At 37.7% G+C, this 19,236-nt stretch overlaps 1 protein-coding gene across 1 annotated transcript in view; it reads right to left on the reverse strand.

Moving 5' to 3' along the window:
• Dora (zinc finger SWIM domain-containing dorado) overlaps window positions 1-19,236 on the reverse strand; it is a 495,561-nt gene that overhangs the window by 57,059 nt on the left and 419,266 nt on the right. Inside the window, exon 22 of the mRNA XM_090399467.1 lies at window positions 2,193-2,385. Coding sequence (XP_090255593.1) covers window positions 2,193-2,385 — 193 coding nt within the window. The remainder of the gene's footprint in view (window positions 1-2,192; window positions 2,386-19,236) is intronic.

Consider the following 19,236-nt stretch of genomic DNA (forward strand, 5'->3'; position numbering starts at 1 on the left):
GACAAATGCTCTAGGTAAAAAGTTAGACCTTTTAAGAAAGACATGCTATCCTCTATAACAGGGTTTCTCAAACTTTTCCTACGACGGAACACCTTGGTTAGAGTTGAGTATCATCGGTCTCGTATTCAATGTAAAGCTAAAAGCACGTTATCGCTGCAGCAGGTTGTATTGCATCGCAAAAATGCGACAGCACACAGGCGTGCCGGTCCACATTGCATCACATTGCATTGACCTTGCTTGTGACCACACGTTTCCTAGAATAGATACCGCCATACTTCACTCGTGCTCGGAGGTGTCGAACCGCAGGTGGCTGAGTCAAGACCAGTGCACACTAGCCTTAATAGCACAATCTGCACACAAAGTGAGGAGCGCCTGATTTTCAAAGATGTTTGAACTTGTTGTAGCATTTAAAACCATTTCAGGCTCATACTAATTTTGAAAATTTTTCATGGAACACAATCCTTGGGACACTGGTATTCCACAGAACATAGTTTGGGAAATGCTGCTCTATAGAGAATCAAACTGCTATCTGTTCACCTCTAGATGAAAGCCAGATCAGTCTATGCAATGCTTTAATGCCTACTCCAGATGTACTGACTGGTTTATAACTGGTTGCTTCAGTTCTTGTTCCACCTCTGTATAATGGGGCTATCCACCTCTCCTTTCACTTAGTATGAATCTTACTTGTGCTGAGTAGGAAGAGAGCTCCAAAGGTGGAGCTAGGACTGGAGCAACCAGTTACAGAAACTATAACTTTCTTGTACATTCCTTTGACACCCATGCTGATATCCTATCAGATCGCACTGCTATATTGAAATACACTGTATTTCAATATAGCAGTGCGATCTGATATGATATCAGATCGCACTGCTATATTGAAATACAAATGCAAACTTATGCAAACTTATCTACCTAATTAATTCTGAACTGTTGCTGAAATTGCACTGCTTATTTATTCATTTATTTTATTTTATTTTGATATAGATATCCATCATTTGCATTATTCTGTTTGACGTTTTAAAGGGTGTGTCTTCTGTATATATGCTGTTTGTAAACAAGACTGGATTACAATCATTTGACAAGAATTACAATTTAAATGTAGCATTACTGTTTTTTTTTTCTCTTACTCTTCCATATGATAATGCACTTACAACAACCAATTCTTTTGTTGAAAGTTTTTCCACTTCATTATATTATATATTAAAGATGACAAGAAATCATATTCTTGGTTTCATCTTTTATCCAAGTGTAAGCAAATCACGTTTACTCATGAAGTACCTTCATGACAAGGCCACTCGTATATAGAGGACAATGACTTCACATCAATTGCTCTAGTATTCCATAATGCAATGCACATATCCTTACAGAGATGTATAATGCTATGCATTATGGGAAGGGCCCCAGACAGGTTTCAACCTTTACTGAGATCTCATCAGTGGGAACAGACACCTTTTTGCTACTTGTATATGGAAATATGACTTCCGCATTACTTCAATCTTGGTATCACTTCTGGGTCTGGCTCCCACTGATGAAGCCTCAATAAAGGTCAAAACTGGTTTGGGTAGTGGCCCTTCCCATAATGCATAGCATTATACATGTCTGTAAGTGATGTGTGTGTGTGTGTGTGTGTGTGTGTGTGTGTGTGTGTGTGTGTGTGTGTGTGTGTGTGTGTGTGTGTGTTGCATTATGGGATACTAAGGCAATTGATGTGAAGTCATTAGCCTCTATATAACAAGTTGCTCTGTTATGAAGTTACTTCATGCACAAACTTGGTTTGCTTACACTTGGATAAAGGATGAAACCAAGAATATAATTTTTTGGCATCATTAATTTATAACACTAATATTTAGAATGTGGTAGTGATATGTATATATAAAAAGTGGAAGGGGGGGGTTTGTACCAAATTTTAAAACGACAGTTCTTCCTGAATAGGACATTGAATGCACATGTAGTTACTGATAATTATTAAAAAAAAAAATCATTACTTCACAAAGACAGGCTGAAACACCTATTCCAGGGAACTGATTTTTCTGAACACGAATGTATTGCATATAACCCTCAGAATTTTCACCTTGGTTCAAAAGATGATTTCCTATTGTATTATAAGTAATAATTAATGTATTTTTTTATTCCACTATAAAATATTAATATTTTTATCATTCTAATAAAGTATACAGAATTAACATATTTACCAAGTTTTTTGGCTACACCCAATAACCATTTCACGTCCTCCCCATAAGGAGGATTACGAGCATATTTGGCCTGGGGCCTGTCATCATGCACTCTTCGAGCTAGCATTTCCATAGCAAGCATACCAACTCGATATGCAGACAGCAAATAATTCATCTGACATTGGTTTAACTGTGAAACTTGGCCTTGCATCTGCTAAGATAAATACATACAAACATATGTATACTTTGTGCCAAATATAATGTTATAGAAAACACATTAATTAAAATAAACAAAGAACTAAAAAGTGTAAATAGTAAATACCTCAATCTGAGTTTCATAATATATAAAAGTTTACAAGTAAATAAAAATGAGTACTGTCACAGTAGAACATGGTTTGTAATTACAGTATTTTTTAAATTGCTATTTTATAGAGTGTAGAAAAATAGCATAATCATGTAAAGGCACATCAATAAATGCAGGATCATAAAAGGAATTCTTAAATATGATTATGCCTAGTAATTTTTGCTTTCATGCATAAAACATGGTGTTTGACAATAGCATGTTGGTAGCAGAAAATGAAGACTTTCATGAAAAGATGTTTCTCTCGCTATGAGATTTGTGTGTGTGATAACATTATTTGGTGCTTTCATTATGGTGTGCATGATTTCTCCAGAACTTCACAGAATTTTAAGAATACAACTAATACTGACTTCAGCTGGATTAGCCATTGTGGACATTCCTCCCATGTATGACAGTGGTGAGATGAGGCAGAGAGCAAGGATTATGAATGATGTGTTAGCAGAAATATTGTGAGAAATATGCAATTTACAGAGTCTAGTGTATAGGAGGAAGAGGGGTGATATAACAGAAACCTACAAGTTACTAAGGGATTGTTACAGGATTAATGTTGGAGAGGTTTAACAGCAAACGGTAGATCAGGGGTCATCCCTCGAAGCTGTATAAAGAGAGTGTGAGCAGGGGAGTGAGAAGCAGGTTTTTGCATACAGAGTTGTGATTGGAATGCCTTGCCTGAGAGTGTGGTATCTGCAGAGAATTTGAGGGTGTTTAAGGCAAGGTCCTCAAGGGCTCACTTTAGTGAGTACGGGCATGGCAAACCCGAGGTACCTGATGCTGGACCATGCCTTACTTCATGTAATATACATCTGTTATATTATCTGTAGACTGGTCCCTCCCCTTTTTTCTTTCCTTCTTTCTTTTCTTCTTGCTACCTTCTCCCCAATGCTATTAGAGTATTCGAGGGCTAGGGGTGAATCTTTCCTATTTTGCTATTTCATCTTATGTGGAAAGTGCCTCTGCAACCCTACCACTTTCTTCTTGCAGTGACTTCACTCCAAAATGCTACTATGATTGTGCCTAATAACGCATCTCATGCTGCATCGGCTGTTGCGCAGAATAATCAGAGCCGTGTTCAGGGCTTAGGCAGAGGGTCCTGTTCGAGAAGTATATTACAGTCTCCATCAAAAGTCAGTGATACTGTGAATGAGCAACACAGAATGTATAAGATTAATCTTAGAAAGGAATTTTACATAGGCACATGGAATGTCTGGGGTTTATAGATGGGTACTCTTGAGATTGTCTGTAAAGAGATGGATAGGTATAAAATTGACATCTTGGGAATTACAGAGACCAGATGGAATGGAGAAGGTCACTTCAAAAGACAGGATGGTAAGCTAGTTATTTACTCAGGTGGTGACTCAAAAAATCATGGGGTAGCTGTGATACTGAAGACAGCTCAGGCAAGAAGCCTTCTTGGTTATAACCCCATTAATGATAGGATACGCTCCATTAGACTTAAGGCTCAGCCTACCAATGTATCAATTGTGGTAGTTTATGCACCCCACACGGATAGGCCTGAAGAAGAGAGTGAAGAATTCTATGAAAACTTACAAACTGTTTTGGACTGCCTACCAAGGAGAGACATACTGTACATCTTTGGAGACTTAAATGCAAAAGTGGGAAAGAGTATGAGAGTCAGGCCGGAGTGTGGCATGTTTGGTCTGGGTGAACGTAACACCCATGATGAAAGACTGTTGGAATTTGCCCGTGCTAACAGATTAGTTATTACCAATACCTGCTTCCAGAAACATCCACGGCAGACCTATACTTGGACATCTAACATTGATAGGCCAAGGCACCAGATTGATTACATCCTGGCTCTCCAGCAGTGGAAGACAAGCATCTCTGATGTGCATACTTGTCCTGGGGCAGATTGTGGTACAGACCATCAACTGGTAAGAGCCAAAGTAAGACTAAGACTCCGAAAACTTCCAGGTCAGGCACATTCCACTAGATTGGATGTTAGAGTAATTCCTAGTGGATTCACAGAAGAAACATCAACTCGGCTGGATGATTTTTTGGAGACCAATGAGTAAATCTCACCAGAAATGCTTCGGGAAGGAGTCAAGATGATAATACAGGATACAGTGAAGACGTATCTCGGCCCAATAAGAAAACCAAGAGACCCATGGATATCAGATTCAACATGGGAACTAATCAAAAGAAGGCAATTGGGAAAACAAAGAGACACAGGGACCGAAGAATACAAGAGATTACATAGAAAAATCAGAAGAGCCATCAAGCAGGACAAGGAAAAGTTCTATACTAATAAATGTGAAGAAATAGAGTTCCAGATGAGAATGCATAATTATAAAAGGATGTTTTATTTAGTTTGAGACTTAAAGTACAAGTTTAAGCCTAAATTGAATGTCATCAAAGACAGGAATGGATCATTACTAACAGAAGAGTTGGAAATCAAAAACAGATGGAAAGAATACTGTGAGGCACTGTACAGCAGAGTGGATAAAGAAAATGTGGAGTCCTCCCACCAAGAAAATTTTGATTTGGAACCTCCTCCACTTAGGCATGAAGCTGAAAGAGCAGTTAAGCAGCTCAACAGCAATAAGGCCCCAGGTGCAGATGAAATCCCAGCAGAGTTAATTAAGGCCACAGGGGATGGAGGGATAAAAGTGTATCATAGATTGATTACAAGGATATGGGAGACAGGATCATGGCCTAGAGACTGGAAGAAGTCAGTTTTCATACCACTACACAAGAAAGGTGATATGAAGGCATGCAAGAATTATAGAACTATTAGTTTGATATCTCATGCAAGCAAAATTTTATTAAAGATCATGCTAAATAGGATTGAGGCCAAAGTTGAGGCAGAGATGCCTGAGGAACAAGCAGGTTTTAGGAAAGGTAGGGGCACCAGAGATCAGATCCTTTGCCTTAGACAGATCATAGAAAAATATAAAGAATTCGGACTCCCTCTGGTAATGTGTTTCTTAGACTACTCTAAAGCTTTTGACTGTGTTGAACATGTGAAACTGTGGGAAGTAATGAAAAGAATGGGTTTTCCTCAACACACTATCAGGTTGATAGCCAACTTGTATAAGGAGCAAGAAGCCACAGTAAGAACAGGCGTTGGATTGACTGACTGGCTTCAAGTTGGAAAAGGAGTTAGACAAGGATGTTTACTTTCTCCTCACTTGTTTAGTATATATGCAGAGGACATCATGCGTGAAGCATTGGATGAGCTCAGGACAGGAATTACAATAGGAGGTAGATTGATCAGTAATCTGAGGTACGCTGATAATACAATACTCCTTTGTAATGACATGGAAGAACTAGGACTAATTCTTGACAAAGTTAACAAGATCAGTAATAACAGAGGACTTCAACTCAATTCTAGCAAGACAAAGATCATGATTCTCAAAGGAAAAACAAACAGAAAAGCTCTTGAGAAACAAGTGTATCTTAATGGAGAAAGAATTGAGGAAGTCAGCAAGTTTGAGTACCTGGGATCCATTATTAATGTGAAGAATTGCTGTTCAGAAGATGTCAGAAAAAGGTTAGGAATGGCTAAAACAACAGTCAGAGACCTGTCTAAAATCTGGAAGGATGGATCTATCTCCATGGGAACAGAGTTGAGGAATTTAGATGCAGTTGTTTTTCCAACAGCGACTTATGGATGCGAAACTTGAAACCTAAAGAAGTCAGATAAGAAACGGATATCTGCTTTTGAGATGTGGTGTTACAGAAGGCTGTTGAGGATATCATATACTGAAAGGCGTACAAATGAATGGGTGTTAGAAAAGATTAGTAGAACTTTAAGGCTCCTTAAGGATATTGACAGAAGAAAGTTAAAATATTTTGGACACATAGAAAGGATGGAAGGAGGACTTCTCAGAACAGTAATAGAAGGTAAAGTTCCTGGAAAAAGAGGCAGGGGTAGACCATCAATGAGATGGAGGGATAGTGTGTGTGTGGAATGACTGATCTTCAGAGAGTTGAGGCTGCTAAAAAAGCAAACAACAGGAGTACATGGTGAGGCCTGGTGTGGAATATCACTGAGCATCGGAGTGACCATACGGCATCTGTAGATGCCCAGTGAACATAGAGAGAGAGAGAGAAGGCAAGGTATGATGAGCTGTCTGTATGTATGAGAAAAGGACCTCCTAGATGAGTCTTTGACTTTACGGGATCTTGGGATGATGATGATAATAATAATAATGTGCTGTGTATGTGTGTGTGTGACTGAGTGAGATAAATGTGCATCAATATTGAAGATGGAATGGGGTTGTACATCTCAGTAGATAAAGTATCTGAGCATACTGAAAAAGTAGCAAGGTCAATTAATAGTGAAAGATCACAAAAGAATGAGAACATGAGTAGAGCAAACGGGCATGAATGTAACAAGATAGGGAGAGTAAATGCTACCTTTAGCAATGAAAGTGGCAGTGCAAACTGCAAAAATAAGCAGAATGTCAATTAAAATGGCAAGAACATGAATAAAAGTAGCAAATTTTGTATGGAGGAATTGGGAATGAAAGTCTGATAAATGAAATCGGATAATCTCATGAGACTAAAAAACAATTTGAGGAACATGCAAGACATTTCTCAAATAGCTGAAGAAGAGTATGGAGGATGAAAATGATGAGGTGTCAAAAAAGAAAGATAAATGTGAGAAGTCAATGGAGGTAGTGACTCATTTTTGAGAAATGTGGAAGATAAGTGGATGTCAAGAGTGTGCATAGAAATATACACAAAGTACAACTTAAGCTATAGAAAGGAGTTAAAAAGCACAGGAAATAGTTGTGTTAGTTGGCACAAACCTGCAAGGAAATATAAACACTGTCAGGATTTGTGAATTATCAGAAGTGAGAAAGGTATGATAGGCAGACATCAGGAAGATGAGGCAAGTGATAGTGTGAAGAATATGATGATTAAAATGTAGGATGAGGAAAAAGAATTAGAACCTACAGATTTCTAGGACAGATTTGACAACAGGTGAACTGTATCATCACAGAGGGCTTATCTGACTGAGACAGCGAGTTCCAGAAGAAGAGAATAGGGGAGAGAATGTGTTAAGCCAGGGGTAAACAGTAGTTGAGTTAGTGGTCAGTATCTCAAGGAAGAATGTGAGGTTGGTTTTTTATAGACACTACAGGGATGTAGTTATCTTCATCCCTGTAGTCAATGAAAGAAAAAAAATTAAATACCTCAGCTGAGGAAAGGTTACAAATATGAGAAGAAATAAAGGTGATTAAATAAAGTTAATGATAGACTAAATAAATTATTAGTGGTTTGGCACAGAAATCTGAAGACAGAGGGTTGTGATGTTCACTTATGAATGTTGGAAGTATTATGAACAAGGGAGAGGAATTTTATAACAGAGTCAACTGGTTGAACTCAAAATTATACATCAAAGTGAATGGGACTCATATAGAGAAGGATAAGTTGAGAAGATACTCCTCTAATATGGAGGATTCAGTATTTTTGGTAAAGAAAGAAAGGGAAGGAAGGAAGAAGTGTTTTTAATGATAACAAAAGAACTCTTCCCTGTCAAAATGTTGAACCAAAAAAGAAAACACCAACAAAGTTTTGAGGCTGCATGGAATGAAGATTAACCCAATATATAATTCCCACTATATCCTTTTGCCAGAAAGAGGTGAGAAAAAAATTGTCCAAATTAGACACAAAAATGTCTCCCAGCCCTGATGGCATTCCTCCAATTGTCCTGAAGGTTTCTTTCTGCACCAGAATGACTCCTATCCTATTTTATAGGCATGAGAAATTTGCATTGTGTATGGATCTCTTGTAGTACATCAATTTCTACTAGACTCTGAATCCACATATACCAGAATGCCTATTATATCAAATATTCACCTTTGGAGACAATAATGAAATATGCATGCAATACTTTTTCTTCTATCAATTTTGTTGAAAAGTATATTGCCTATTTCCATATTTAATTTTCCATCTTCGCTAAAATTGTGCCTAAATATCTGAAATGTTTCACTTGTTCTATATGTTGGTTCTCCATTCAGGATGCATCACTGCCTATTTTCATATCTGTCTTTTTACTACAGATTTTAATACCAAATTTGTTACAGCAGTTATTATTACTATTATTACGGGCAACTCCAGGGAGTCATTAGACTCATCGAGGGAGGCCCCAAATCATATTCATCACAACTATTTGACATTCATACAGTATCTATCATACCTCGCCTTAAACTCATTCACTGTCACAGCATCCACTACAGACTCAGGGAGCGCATTCCACTCATTCACTACTCTAAAAGTAAAGAACCCAGCTCTAACACCTTTACTAACCACACTTTTGCCCAGTTTCCATGGATGTCCCCTAGTCCTCCCACAACCAGCCCTGTTCTCAAAAATATCTTCTGAATTAATTTTATAGAAACCCTTCAGTAATTTGAATGTCTCAATCATATCTCCCCTCCTCCGCCTATCAACCAATCCCTGCAACCCACAAATCCTCAACCTGTTCTCATATGGTTCATTCCATTTACTTATTCAAAGTAAAGACGGCAAGTAATTATATTCTTGGTTTAATCCTTTATCCAAGCATAAACAAACAAAGTTTGTGCATGAAGTGTCTTCACAACTTGGCTACTTTACATATAATGACTTCACATCAATTGCATTAGTATCCCATAATACAAAGCATACCGTTCAGGTGTGTATAATGCTATGCATAATGGGAAGGACCACTGCCTGGACTTGTTTTGACCTTTATTGAGGTCTCATCAGTGGGAGTCAGATCCAGAAAGGATACCAAGATGAAGTAATGCAAAAGTTTTTATTTCCCATATGCAAGTACTGAACAGGTGTATCACCTGTTCACTATTTGTCACTATTTGTATATGTGTATCACCTTAATAAGTTATTATTTTTATCAATTACATGCAAACACCCAGATGGGTTTTGACCTTTATTGAGTGGATCTGACTCCCACTGATGGGAGTCAGATCCAAAAGGAATACTAAGGCGAAGTAATGCAGAAGTCATACAATTCCCATATACAAGCAGTGAACAAGTGTATCACCTTATTAATTACTCTAGATCAGAGATGCTGAAATATTTTTCACTTGGATATTTCAAACAGCTGCATCTTTGTACTGGAATTTATTTAGGAGTTAATATTGTTCTGCAATAAAGTAAAAAGTAGAGATCAGCACTGCTGATTTTGATATCAGGCCTAATGCCATTTTCTTTAATGACGTGATCTACATAAAATGAGAATAACAGTGACAGTAGCATGCAGTAGTCTTCAACACCTTATTTTGTATCAAACCTTTGCTGGGCCTCTTCAATTCTAACTACTAACTTAGAACTTAAATACAGACTACACTACACGTTGCTTGATGTAATGTTCTACACTATATAATATTATAGATAATATATAGTATATAATATTATAAACTATACGAGGTGCATCTAAAAAGTTCAGTGAATGGTATCAGAAAACAAACAAAAAAAAAAAAAAGATACAAATTCTCTTTATTGGCTTTCAAAACACATTTTTGACAACATTCATAAAGCTTCTGGAAACTGTCAGCAAAGGCTTCTTTAGGAATCGATCTCAGAACTGCTGTCACATGTTCTTGGATTGCCACCACATCTGCAAAACGTACGCCTTTCATGATGCTCTTCAGGCGGGGAAACAGAAAAAAGTCCGCAGACGCCAGATCAGGGGAGTACGGTGGATGATCAAGGACAGGTATGCCATGCTGAGCCAAGAATTAGTGCACATGGATCGCACAGTGCGCAGGCACGCTATTGTGCAGCAACATCCACTGTCCAGTCCAAATCTGGCCGAACATGGCATATGTGTCGTAGCAACCCTTTCAAAACTTCCTTGTAGAATGCACATTCACAATTTGACCCACAGGAATGAATTCCTTATGGATGATGCCATCATTGTCGAAGAAGGCGATCAACATTGTCTTGTCCTTGGATTTTTGCAGGCAACTCTTTTTGGGTCACGGGGAAGACGGTGGACACCATTCCATCAATTGCCACTTAGATTCCGGATCTAACTGGTAGCACCATGTCTCATCTCCTGTGACGATGGTTTGCAGAAAGGATCGATCCTGATCACAAATGGTAATGAAATCTCTAGAGGTTTCCATCTGTTCTGTTTTCTGTTCGTCTGTCAGCATGTGCAGCACAAACTGGGAACAGATCTTCTGCTTACCCAAATCTTAGTGGACGATAGTGCGCAGTGTCCTTGCTAATGCCCAATTCCTCCGCCAGCAATCGTAGAGTCAGTCACCGATCTCATGCCAGCATTTATCGCACTCGTTTGATCATATCTGGGGTTCTGCTTGTCGAAGGCCGACCCGAACGTGGCTCATCTTCAGTCGTTTCCTTCCCGTTGCAAAAGCATTTGAACCAGTTGTAAACATGTTTTTCTGCTCACGGCTTCCATCCCGTACATTTGAACCAACATTTCATGCATCTCCGTTTTCTCAAATTTGTAGCAGAACTTGATGTTCACTCATTGCTCCACATTGCACCGTGACCCTACCATTAACACTGACTACATTCGACTGCTCGCAGCAGGTTTACCCTGACAGTCACGTATACTCCACGTCAGGTGGTGCTTCTCAATGTGTCTTTGGATAGTCATGTGCACGTGCGTGCACCTGGCTCATGTTGCTGTTGAGATATTGGACCATTCACTGACCTTTTCAGACCATCCCCTAATTATACAGGGTGTTTCAAAAAGAATGTCCCGATTTGAAAATTGTATATCTCTGCAACCACGAACCACAAATGAATGCGCCTTGTACCATGTAAACGGCCTTGGCCCAGAGTTTGATATGATGACTGCTAGATGTCACTACTAGCGCCTAAATAGCCACTATGCTTAGTTAATGAGAAGATGGCTTTTAGTCAACAGAAGGAGTTTTGTGTTCTCGAATTTAGCAAAGACTGAGTCCGTGATTACGGTGCAGCGTGCGTTTAGACGATGTTACGGAATTGATCCACCACTGGAAAAAAACATTTGTCATTGGTATTGACAATTTCACGAAACAGGGTATTTATGTAAGGGAAAGAGTCCTGGATGACCACGCACCTCAGAGGGGGAATGTGCAATGAATTCAAGAGGCTTTTCAGCGAAGCCCGCACAAGTCCACTCGTCATGCTAGCCGAGAACTTACCATTCCTCATGTGACTGTTTGGCTTATGAAGCCATACAGATTGCAACTGTGCAAGCTCTTCGTGTAGGTGACAAAAAAAAACAAACAAACAGATTTTTGTGCTAATCTGTTAGAGGACATGGAGGACAACACCTTCCTACAAAGGTTGATTTTTAGTGATGAAGCGACTTTTCTTTTTTTTGCGCAGTTTCTGTTAGAAAGGTTTATGGCCCTTTCTTTTTTTGAGGAAAACACTGTTACGGGAAACTCCTATCTTGAAATGCTGCAGGACTGGCTACTTCCACAGCTGAATGAAGAATCTGAAGATTACATTTTTCCGCAAGATGGAGCACTGCCACATTGGAACCTCCAAGTTCGTCAGTTTCTAAACAAAACATTGTCTAGGCGTTGGATTGGATGCATGGGAGTCCACAACTTGGCACTACACTCTTGGCCTCCAAGATCTCTAGACATCACACCTTGTGACTTCTTTTTATGGGGATACATAAAAGACTGTGTTTATGTTCCTCCATTACTCGCTGACTTGGATGAGCTCAGAACCTGAATCATGGGTGCAGTAAAATCTGTGACAGAAAACATTCTCAGATGCATTCAGGATGAATTCAGCTATTGGCTTGATGTTGTCCGTGCAACAAGTGGAGGGCACATAGCGCATTTGTAATTGTGGTGAGTGAAACTTTAGGCCTTACTTCATACTTTGTCATTTATTTTGTAACTGTACCACATTTTCATTATTAAATATAATTATTTGAATCGGGTCATTCATTTTGAAACACCCTGTATAATATAGTTTATTATATCAGAAACTATATTATATATTATATGATATAGTTTATACTATATAAATGCAGCAGTTTGAATAGCTTTTCTCTTGGCCTTGTTGTATGCTTTCTCCACATCTACAAAACATAAATACAAATTCTTGTTATGTTTCTGTGATTTCTCCATTATGTCTTAAAGTGAACACCTGATCCCGACAACCCTTATGTGGACATGCTTGTTCTTTCCCAGGTTTCGCTTTCACAATTTTCTTTAGCTTCATCTCAAATATGCATGCACAACTCTTAACTAGAATATTCAACAGGAAAATTTATCTGTATTTCTCACATTCAGTTTTATTTCCTTTTATATATATATATATATATATATATATATAGATAGATGAATATTCTGAGTTCAACTTCAATCACCTAAAATTTTTAACCTTCTGACTATTTCTGAATTATGCAATGCAGTCACTGTGAAACTTTTATATCACCATATTTGAGTAATTGGGGTCAAATATCATCTACTACAACTAGTAATGCAGAGCTTATAAATTTTACTTAAACAAGTTGCCAAAAGGTGCTTTGACCTTATTAAATAAAAATCTCAGGATTACAAAAATCTCTGCATTACTTCAACCTTGGCATTTTTAGGTCTGGCTCCCACTGACGAGACCTCAATAAAGGTCGAAACGTCTGGGTAGTGACTCTTGCCTTTAATGCATAGCATCATACATCTCTGCAAGGGGATGTGCTTTGCATTAGGGGAAAATACTAAGGAAAGTGATCGGAGCTTACTCCGCTTTACCACGAGTTGCCTCAGACTTGCACTACGTGCAGGCGCAAACTTGACTTACTTGTCTGTTTACTTACTTGGGGAAAAAAGGATTAAAACCTAGCTTACAAAATTGCTTGGTATCTTAAACATATATATATATATGTATATAGCAAGCTGAGTATTTTAGAAAGCTCCTTTTGGCTATCACTCAAGATTAAGGCATAGGATGTAATTAAATAGTTTTAGACTAAGAATAGCGATTGATATGTCTTTCAGGGTTAATAGAAGGATAGACCTACTTTCAGAAATTATAAATATGATGGCTGGCTTACTTGCTCATTCTGTTTAGAGTTAAATTGTGGTTGACCACGAATGTGAAATCAGATGATATATAAATACAATTAAAAAGTAAATTTACATATTACTGCTTGGTAGCACTTTGGAATAAGTTGACCTAAACATGTTCTCCTCCATTTTATCATTTTAAAAGTGATTTCCAACATAAATTTTGCCTAGTGAAATCGTAGAAGCAATTCTTAAAAGGATTAATATCACTTAAAAACCTATAAGTACCCTTCAAGTGTTCCATAACAGTTTTTATTATTATTATTATTCATATAATATTGGCCATGTGCAAGTAGCGCTAATGCCTACTGAAAAAAGCAACAAAGCCTAATGACGATAGTGTTCCAGGCATATCTAACTCAGTGCAGCCAGCTAGCACTAATAAATCCAATGATGCTATCAGTGTTGCAGTTGTAGGCTAGACATCACAGATGCCACAAAAGGCCTTCTGTGAGATTTCTGTTGCCAGTGGTTGCATGCTTACTGCATAAAAATTCATGAATCGGCATATAAACTTCGCATGATTTGAACCAGACTTTCTTCCGTCCTCTGTACCTCCCTTCAGTAAAAAGTCCCTAACTTAGAAAAATGTGTTGAAAGCAGTGCCTGAAATCAACTGAGGCCAAGCTAGAACAGATCCATCAGTGCTTCAGCATAAAATCACCCACCAATGATACAGTGTCAGCTCCATAGCCTCAATGTGCCGACAGTGCATGACTTGATTGAGGCTGAAAAGAAAAAATATGCCATTATACTCAACCCTCTCATCAAACTAATGGGAACATCTGGTTTCAACTATAGAAAAATTACCAGATATACTGTTTTGGACCTATGAACAAAAGAAGGAATGGAATGAATTTCCTGAGACTGGAAAAAGTAACCTGCGACACACTGGTGAGTGCATCAGAATTAATGGCGGCTGTGAATGACCACAAAGTCACTTCTCCTTAATTATGTATGCAAGTCCTGCTTGAGCTTACTTCAGCTAGTGTGAACAAGGATGAGAACTCTGCCAACAACTGGATGAAAAACAAAGCAGTAATAAAACATGGAACATCAACTACAAAAGAAGAATACTAGTGCAGAAATTGAGTGCTGTTAATAGCAAACTTAAAAACCAAACTACAAGTATACTGCACAGGGAATGTATATGATCTGCTTGGTCAACAACAAACCCCACAGACTTCCAGATCCACTTTGCAAATATACATGGTCTCAGCTCCAACCTCAACAGTATCCACTTCCTGCAAAACTCCATCTGCTTTTCCTAACAGAAACCCAAATTTCAGCTTCTTCAAGCGCTATCCATCTCAACTTCCCCAAATATACACTTTTGACTCCTTTTGACTTAAAGGTGGTGTTTATGCATATGTTTGCTTTGACATACTATGCTAGAGGGCAGAAAGTATTATTATTATTATACGGGCATCTCCATGGAGCCAATAGACTCATTGTGACAGACCCAAACTATCCACACAATATCTATCATACCTCTTCGTTAAACTCATTGACAGACGAAGCACTCACAATTAAGTCAAGCAATTCAGTCAGTCAGTCATTCATCCATTCACTACTCTCCAAGTGAAAAAACAAGTCCTCATACCCTTGTTAACTATACTCTTACTTATTTCCAGGGATGATCTCTTCTTCTTCCACCACTATTCCACTGCTGAAATATTTCCCTTGCATCAATCTTATAAAAACCTTTTAGTAACTTAAATGTTTCTATCAAATGACCTCTTCTCAGCTTATCAAGCAACTTATGTAACCTATAACCCACAAACTTAAATTTATTAATGTAGAGAGCATTCCATACACCACTCACTAACTTGGTCACTTGTCTCTGAATCTTTTCTACCATTTCCTCATCTCCAAAGAATCTAGGTGACCAGATCTGAGCACGGTAATCCAGATGTGGACATAGTAATGCCTTATAAAGAGGAATAATAACTTCTTTATTTCTGCATGTTAGTGTGTTCTTCAATAGCAAAGTAATTCTATGAGCTATCTTAGATACATTATTCAATATAGAATCTCCCAACAATGATCTTCTTGGGCTGAAAATCTCTCTGCCCCCACTCCATCAAATACGTATGCTGTCTATATTGCTCTCCCAATATCACCAGTGATTCTGAACTCTTCAACTTTAATTCTGCAATTTTAACATTCACAATACTGAATGACTTTCCTTCTCCAACTGCACAGACCAGGCAGGTAGAAATGTTGAGACATCTGCCATCATAAACAACCTTATGCAAATTGTTCACATGCCCACCAGAGTACCAGTAACTCCAACCACTCTGGACCTCTACCTCACTATGATTCCTCCAAATATATTGAGAGGGTTGTATCTCCCTTAGGTAATTCAGATCACAATCTTGTGCTTATCTCCTTCCCCACTGAGCAATGCCCACACAGCCATTCCCAACCAAAAGTCATCTGGAATTATAAGAATGCCGGGATAACCTCTGAGATTTCTAAGCTCCATTCCCTTGGTTGGATTATTGCTTTTGGCCTTCCAACCCAAACATATGTGCTGAATGCATCACTGAATCCTCTCCAGAATGGAAGCATCTATTCCCCATTCCATGCTAACTTACCATCCCCCTAAGTAAGTCTTGATTCTCTAAAAGATGTGCCAAGCCTTTACAAATGAAGAACCAAGCATAGTGCAACTGGCTATCATCAAAAGTTTACACCGAAGTCCAAAACAACTGCAAAGCAGAGTTGTTTTGGACTTCGGTGTAAACTTTTCTTGTAAACAAAGTTCTTGATGATAGCCAGTTGCACTATGCTTGGTTCTTCATTTGTAAAGGCTTGGCACATCTTTTAGAGAATCTGGCCAAAGCAGTTGGCCACAATTTTTGTCCAATAGTGCCACTGCACCTGCATCCAGATGGGTCTATTGCATTATCACTCACAGAAAAAGTCAATCTCCTAACATCATACTTTTACTCAAATGCCTGCATAGATGATTTTGATAAATGTCCCTCCCAACCACCCAACACTCAATGTCTCTACTTACCTTTCACAAGAACTTACTTACTTACTTAATCCTCTTCACTCCACCTGGGAGCATAGGTCTTCCACCAGACTCTGTTTTTTGCTTCTGCTTTTATTTGGTTCCAGTTTTTATTAATATCTGTTATTTCTTTCAATATTGTTCTTTTCCATGTTTCTCTTGGCTTTCCTTGTCTTCTTTTACCCTGTGGGTTCCAATCTTGAGCCTGTTTTACTATTATTTTATCTTCTTTCCTCAACACATGCCCCAACCATCGTCATTTCCTTTCACACATCTGTTGCAACATGGGTTTCTGGTTTGTTCTCTGCAATAGTTTTTTGTTTGATATTTGTTTTGGCTAATATATTCCCAGTATCATTCTTAAGCACTTGTTTAGGAAGACCTGGACATTGTTAACTATCTTTTTGTTTAACATCCATGTTTCTGATCCATACATTAGTATTGCCTTTACATTTGAGTTAAATATTCTCATTTTAGTTTTTATAGACAAATTCTTGTTTTTTCAAATATTTCTAAATTGGTTGAAAGTTGAATAAGTCAGCTGTTTCCTTCTATTTATATCTTCAGTAGTTCCTCCTTTTATTGATACTATTGAACCAAGGTATATAAATTGTTCTACTTCTTTAAGCGGTATTTCTTCTATTGTTATTTGTTTATTTTGCTTTGCATTTATTTTCATCAACATTGCTTTATTTTTATTTATCTTCTAAGACCAACTTTTTTTGGCTGTTTCTACAAGTTTTTTTTTTTTTTTTTTTTGTTCTATATGTTGGATGCTTCTGTGAAAATAAGCAGATATCATCTGCAAAATCTAGATGGTGGAGTTGGTTTTGAAGTAACCATTGTAATACTGTATTTCCATGAGATATTTTTCTCATCACTCAGTCTATGACAATTAAAAACATAGTAGGGGAGAGTATATAACCTTGCCTTACTCCTGTCTTTGTTTTAAATGGTTCTGAGAAGGTATTTCCATTATTACTTTAATTTCAAAATCTTCATACTTTTTTTAATTATTCTTATTATTTTTTTTGGGAGTCCATAATTTCTAAGTAATTTCCATAGGCAAGATCTGTTTATACTATCAAAAGCCTGTTCAAAATCGATAAAATTTAAATATAAGCTGGCCTGTCATTCCAATGATTGTTCTATGATAATTCGTAAAGTAGCAATGTGGTCGGTGTATGATCTATTGGCACTAAATCCTGCCTGTTCTGGTCTTAGTTGTTTTTCTATTTCTATTTTGATTCTTTCTAGTATTATCCTTGCTAGTAGTTTACTTATAACACTCAGCAATGTTATACTTCTCCAATTTTTGCATTCAGATAGGTTTCCTTTTTTGGATAATTTAACCAGTAATCCAGTATTCCATTCCTTAGGTCACTCTTCTTTCTGCCATATCTCATTTAGTAAGGGATATAATATCTCTGCTATAAGTTTTGGATTTGCTTTTAGTATATGCCTGGTATGTTGTCTGCTTCTGGTGCTTTACCTGTTTTGATCTGAGTTATTGCTTTTGTAATTTCTATTTTTGTTATTTCATTCAAATTTATATCTAATGATGCATTTTGTTCATTTAATTCCAGGCTCTGGTCACCATCAGTCATTTCTTGAAATTTCTCTGAGAAGAATTCCACCCATCTATTTATCTGTTCTTTTTCATTTAATAATAGTTTTCCTTCTTTACTGTATATATATATATATATATAGGGACTATCCACTTGTTTCTTCTTCCACTTAATTTCCTTGTATTATCATACAACTTTCTATATATAGGGACTATCCACTTGTTTCTTCTTCCACTTAATTTCCTTGTATTATCATACAACTTTCTAGTATCATTTATATACAGCATCCTCTGCCTCTTGTGTAGATTCTCTATGTATTTTCTTTTATCATTTCTTGCACAAGAAATGATAAAAGAAAGTGATCAGAAAAATTCTGTACTTTTCGGTATCCAAATTAGATACCGAAAAGTCTCCTGGTCCTGATGGCATCCCTCTTCAAATCCTGAAGATTTGCATTCCAGAGTTGACTCCTATTCTATGACACCTTTTTATGCTAACTTATTGCACTGGCATCTATCCAACACCCTGAAAATTAGCCACATACAACTTTACTATCAAACTACTGTCCAATCTCACTTCAGTCCTTTCCAAAGTAATTGAGAGAACCATCAACACCCAACTGCTAAGCTTCTCTGAAAGTACTCAACTAATAAATGACTGCCAGTATGGCTTCAGCCAATGCCATTCAACAGGGGATCAGCTCACTTATTTAACCCACCTCTGGGTAAATACCATCGAAAAGTTTGGTGAAGCCCAAGTGATTGCACTCAATATTTCCAAGGCTGTGGACAAGGTCTGGCAGAAGGACTTATTAAGCAAGCTCCCATCATTCAGTCTGTCCTGTGACTTCTGCAATTGGGTTGCCGGCTTTCTCACTGGATGCACATTGTACATGATGGTGGACAGTTCCCTATATTCTTACTATGTAACTAATGCTGGGGTCAAACAAGGTTCTGTCCTCACACCCATCCTCTTTCTTCTATATATCAATGACCTGCTCCAGTTGATCATCAATCCAATACACAATTTCATTGATGACAGTACACTACATTCCTCCTTCTCACTTGACAAACCTTGCACCATACAAACC

The sequence above is a fragment of the Typopeltis vanoorti genome, chromosome 1, assembly GCF_054136105.1.
Source record: "Typopeltis vanoorti isolate ZY-2024b chromosome 1, IOZ_Tvanoo_1.0, whole genome shotgun sequence".
Taxonomy (NCBI): Eukaryota; Metazoa; Arthropoda; class Arachnida; order Uropygi; family Thelyphonidae; genus Typopeltis; species Typopeltis vanoorti.